The 5136-nt window shown below is 40.1% G+C and overlaps 1 protein-coding gene across 2 annotated transcripts; it reads left to right on the forward strand.

The window, feature by feature from the left end:
- The first annotated feature begins 282 nt into the window (after positions 1-282).
- On the forward strand, positions 283-4926 carry LOC107741889 (uncharacterized). Of its 2 annotated transcripts, none has more exons than XM_016554686.1 (3): positions 283-331; positions 3710-3827; positions 3903-4926. In XM_016554686.1, exons 2-3 carry the CDS (start codon positions 3721-3723, stop codon positions 4825-4827), a joined length of 1032 nt encoding a protein of 343 aa, XP_016410172.1. In that variant the 5' UTR covers positions 283-331; positions 3710-3720; the 3' UTR covers positions 4828-4926. The 2 variants fall into 2 exon arrangements, with proteins under 2 accessions (XP_016410172.1, XP_016410173.1); XM_016554687.1 differs by having other exon boundaries at positions 3710-3821; positions 3897-4926.
- Positions 4927-5136: the final 210 nt, after the last annotated feature.

A 5136-nucleotide genomic window follows, 5' to 3' on the forward strand; every position in this document is an offset into this window, starting at 1 on the left:
CTCTTTTTGTTTAACACTAGTGCATGCTTGATGGCGTTTTCTTCTTCTGTAGTAACGTGTGTCTTAGCGTACGAGTCAACAGACATGCTGTACCCAAGATCCATGTGGCACAGTGTGATCTGCAGTGTTCTCATAGGACTGCTCAAATCATGCGGGCTTTAGAGAGTGCATTTCATGTTTTTGTTTAGTTTTTTACAAAATGGGAGAACTCTGGTCCACACTCCAACACAGCAGGTGGTGATAAAACCTTAGCATTGGTGGCACCCACCCTAAACAGAAGAAGAAGAAAAGAAGGAGGAAGAGGAAGAAAGCTTAGTCTCCTCGTGGAAAGGTACTGAGGGTTATCGCTCTTCTCTGTCATATCTATTTCATTTCTTTAATTATATTGGCTGTAGAAAAGGATTAGTTAGAATTGAATGTGCATCAGTTCAAGTGGGTTTGTGTTCGCACTGGTGTGTCGGTAAGGACACCGGAGGCAGGATTCAGTTCTAGATTTTAATAAGTGATTGAGAATTGACAGCAATTGACAGCACAGTCAGACAACAGGGCATTTCTTGTTTAGGCACAGGTTGTGGACATTTGTATAGATGTGGTCTGAAATTAACAAGGAATTAACAGAGATAACAATCAGTAGACAGTAATAACAATAAATCGACATAATAGGCAAGAAACAATAATATATAATCATATTATTCAAGTATTTAACATGTACTGCAATTAAACAATTGTAGTACTGTGTAATGCCGCTAGGTGGCACATGAAGCTCACAAATAGAAGTAGGTGAAAGGTCATTATATTTTGCTGCGTCATTAAGTAGAACGGTAAATATGCATAATGGCACGTAATTAACAGTCCACACGATATACAATATTCAATACTATGAATTTAGTACCTATAAACATCACTTAAATATATGAACTGAAGAATTAAACTTGTTAAGAAGGCCATACAGCAGATGAACTTGTACACACGAATTGCTATCGCTGCTCCAGTGAGTAAACAAGCTAGCGATAATGTACTAATACAATTATACCGTCACTTGACAAACATAAATAAAGAATCTCCTAGTAAAGTATATCAAAGCACACTTACATTGTTTCAATGACTCACGAAATAAATGTCCACCTTATGGAAAATTATCGTTCTTGTTCAGCCTCAGAACACTTGATGCTCCCTTCTCTTCAGTGAGCGATCATTGACTGACGTCACACAATAACAAGCACTCTTATTGGCTGTGACTTCTTATCATTGGCTGTCCATGCTGGTTAAAGAAATATATTGTTGTTAAGATGCTTATTTATGTGTGTGAGTATTTTTGATGGATGGTTTAATATTTGTAATATTATTCAGCGTTTTGTAAATTCCATGCAGCAGAGCATATATTTTCTGTATCGTGTTTGAGGTTTTTTGGGGGGGTATTTTATTCTTTGTATTTTGGATACATCTGACATTTATCTTTATTTGTTCTAGTTCTAGCTCTCTCTTATTTGTGAGTTTGCTTATGGTATTCATTTAACTGCAGCCACAACTATAGGCTATTTCCTGTTCCTTTATTATTTGCAATACATGTTGATTGTTAACTAACATAGTTCCGCTTCTTGTGGAAAGCTGCAGTTCTGTGATGAACGTGCGGATTATGTTGTTTGTTGCCTGTGCGCGCACACACACACTCACACACACGCACACACACACACACACACTCACTCATATACGCACTCACACACACGCACTCACTCACACACACACACGCACGCACGCACACTCACACACGCTCACTCACACACGCACGCTCACACGCACGCACACACACACACACTCACACACGCTCACTCACACACGCACGCTCACACGCACGCACACACACACACACTCACACACGCTCACTCACACACGCACGCTCACACGCACGCACACACACACACACTCACACACGCTCACTCACACACGCACGCTCACACGCACGCACACACACACACACTCACACACGCTCACTCACACACGCACGCTCACACGCACGCACACACACACACACTCACACACGCTCACTCACACACGCACGCTCACACGCACGCACACACACACACACTCACACACGCTCACTCACACACACTCACACACACACACGCACGCACGCACACTCACACACGCTCACTCACACACGCACGCACACTCACTCACGCCCACTCACACACACACACTCACACACGCTCACTCACACACACACACACACACTCACGCACGCACACGCACACACACGCTCACTCACACCCACTCACACACACACACACACACTCTCTCTCTCTCTCTCACACACACACACACACACACACAGGAGATCGCACAGCCCAGCGACTTTTATTAATAACAGTTTAAATACAACAAGAGGATAAAATCGGTTTTTGAACTCACTTGTTGTAAAGAGAGACGCACATATGCGCATGTATGCAACTTTTCATCTCTCGCACTCCCTCGAATTGGCCATGTCTGAGATAAAGGTTTAGCTATTTCTAATTATTGGGGGACCTATAGCCCCCCTCAGATGGTCGTTATGGCCCTGATCAGACATGAAAATATGTTGTGGCACTATCGTGCTGTACTGTTTAAGTTAACTTTTGTCCATTTGGTGATTAAATAAACTGCTTTAGACTGCCGCTTGAAGTGTGTGTGTGTGTGTGAGTGAGAGAGAGATAACCTGTGAGTTAGTATTAGACGCATGCTACACTTTTCCCCAGTGTGTGACTAACACTTGGTTATTTTGGTTAGATCATCAAGTGTTCTAAAATAGAATCAAATAAAGCGTGAGAGTATACATACAATATCCATATGTATGCAATTTCAATGCTTTAGTGTAGATAGCTATTTAAAGATGGCCATCTTTAAGCATGAAAGGTGATTATCATATGCTAACACTTTACAATAAGAGTCCATTTGTAACATTAAGGTTAATGAAAGCTGTGTAATTATGGTTTCTTGTTAGAGTGTGTTAATTTCAACATTTACTATTACTAATACATTTTACATTTTAAAGTTTCTTCTGTTAACGTTAGTTAATAAACTATGAACGTTAATGATAAATTTAATAATATTCATATTTTTATTCATTTAAAAATTATGGTTCAGTAGTTTGTTTGTTTTTTTTAAGTAGTAGAGCACTATTCAGAACAAAACATATATCTCCAATTCTATTGACCTCTATCAATTAATGTCACGGCTGGTCAATGCTGGGAATGAAAATAAAGGCTAGATCTATACGCACGCAGTATACTTTAATGAAAACACACTTTAGAACAACAGGAATCAAATAACACAGTGAACAGAACAAGCACTTTGTAAAGACGAGATCAGACAATGAACGGAACAAATTCGGGGCTGTTTATACAAAGACAGAATAATAAACAGAAATGAGAAACAGGTGCATCTCATAATCAAACAATGAGTCACCAAGGAAACAAATCCTAGCAACCGCATAGCAACACCTTAGCAACCACCCCGTTATTAACCAATCTGCATCATATTTTCTGATTTTTCCAAGGTGTCTAATGGTTTTTATAGTCTTAAAAAGTATCAAATCAAGGAATTTCGAAATTGGGGTTTTCCGAATAGTGTAAAATCGGAACTAAAGTTTATATTGTAGTTTATCACATATCAGTCATATCTAGAATTAGTGATATGATGATGCTTAATATGTCTGTGTTGGTCTGTGTTGCAGGTTAAGGCACGATGAAAGACATTATCCCCAGAAGCAAAACTAAAGGTGTCGACATCTGTGCAGGGAAAAACTACACGTATATAATCCGCTCTGATCTCGACTGTTACATGCAAACGAGAGTAGTGATATACGGGTGCTTATGTCAACTTGATTGATGAGTTTGACCTTTTGACCCATAATTATATCCAACGAGTGATTTAAACAAATGTTCAGACCTCACTATTTTCAGTTTGCACCCCTCCTGCCAAAACGGAGACCATTATCTTGCTGATACGGAAGGCTACTTTTACATCATTAAGGCTAAATCGTTCCGCAGAGTCACTGATCTGTCAACAGATGCTAACGCTGTTGTTCAAGACCTTGATCCCGACTTCCAACATGGAGACCACTACTTAGGCATTAATAAGTTCTTTGTTGTCATTTTCAAACGTAGGGGAATTTGCAGACTAACATCTGGCCTGGGTAGCATCTCTACTGATGTAAAAATCAATTTGAACCCTAAATCCAGCATCGGACTCTATTACTGGGGTCTGTCAGAATGCTGCTGCTTCCTCAAGCCAGTCTCAGAGTGGGGAGTCGAATACTGCAAAGGCGCCGACCTTGAGAAAGACGATGGTCTTGTGGACTATTCTGTTCACCCTGATGTTGTAAACTTCCTGCCTGGCGGTCTGTCGATAACTAGAGGTCCAGCCTTTGGCAGGTGGGAGAATATTAAAACTATAACTAACGACAGTGACACACCAGTGACATGGCAGAGAAAAATCATTAAGAAGATCGGTTACAACAAGGAGAAGATGACACAGATAACACACAACTGGAAGATATCTCCGTCAGTCTTGATCCATTCTGGAGATCTCACAGGGTTAATTGCAAAATGGCAGTTCTCCTTTTCTGCAGAATATGGAGGTGCACAGGTGTGCGCTACGAAGGAAACCTGGAATGACGCGACCGATGTAGAAGAACTGCTATCATTTGAGCTGAAGCCACACAGGAGTTTATATCTGTGGCAGTATAGACTGGGTCTTGGTGATGAACCGGTGTTGATCTGCCGTGATTTAATAATTAGCAACGAGTCGAACCCTCCAACTAAAGTCCCACTGCCACCTGCAGAACCATGAGAAAACATATCATCTCTGAAGATAATCACATGCTTTAGTTAACATATCTGTAAGCTTTACTTAAAAATAAGAGAAGAGTGGATGATACTGTATTGTTTAAAACAGTAGATACTATAAAATACTACACTGGTCATTGTAGACACTTGTAAAATATTTGTCTTTATGATGAAAAGTATGACGAAAAGCTCCTTTCCCTCACTTGGTTTCTATGTTAATTTCACTTGTATGCAGTAAATCCGCTATGCAAAAATGTTTAATTGCAGTCCTTGATTCTGATTGGTCAATAGCTGTGCTTTATTCACAATAAAC

The sequence above is a fragment of the Sinocyclocheilus rhinocerous genome, unplaced genomic scaffold, assembly GCF_001515625.1.
Source record: "Sinocyclocheilus rhinocerous isolate Xijiao unplaced genomic scaffold, SAMN03320098_v1.1 scaffold2601, whole genome shotgun sequence".
Taxonomy (NCBI): domain Eukaryota; kingdom Metazoa; phylum Chordata; class Actinopteri; order Cypriniformes; family Cyprinidae; genus Sinocyclocheilus; species Sinocyclocheilus rhinocerous.

Bases quoted from the DNA above. Each gene is read 5' to 3' on its own strand.
- LOC107741889 (XM_016554686.1), top strand. From the start codon at position 3,721: ATGAAAGACATTATCCCCAGAAGCAAAACTAAAGGTGTCGACATCTGT. The intron at 3,828-3,902 runs AGTAGTGATATA...ATATCCAACGAG, and splicing joins GACTGTTACATGCAAACGAG to TGATTTAAACAAATGTTCAG.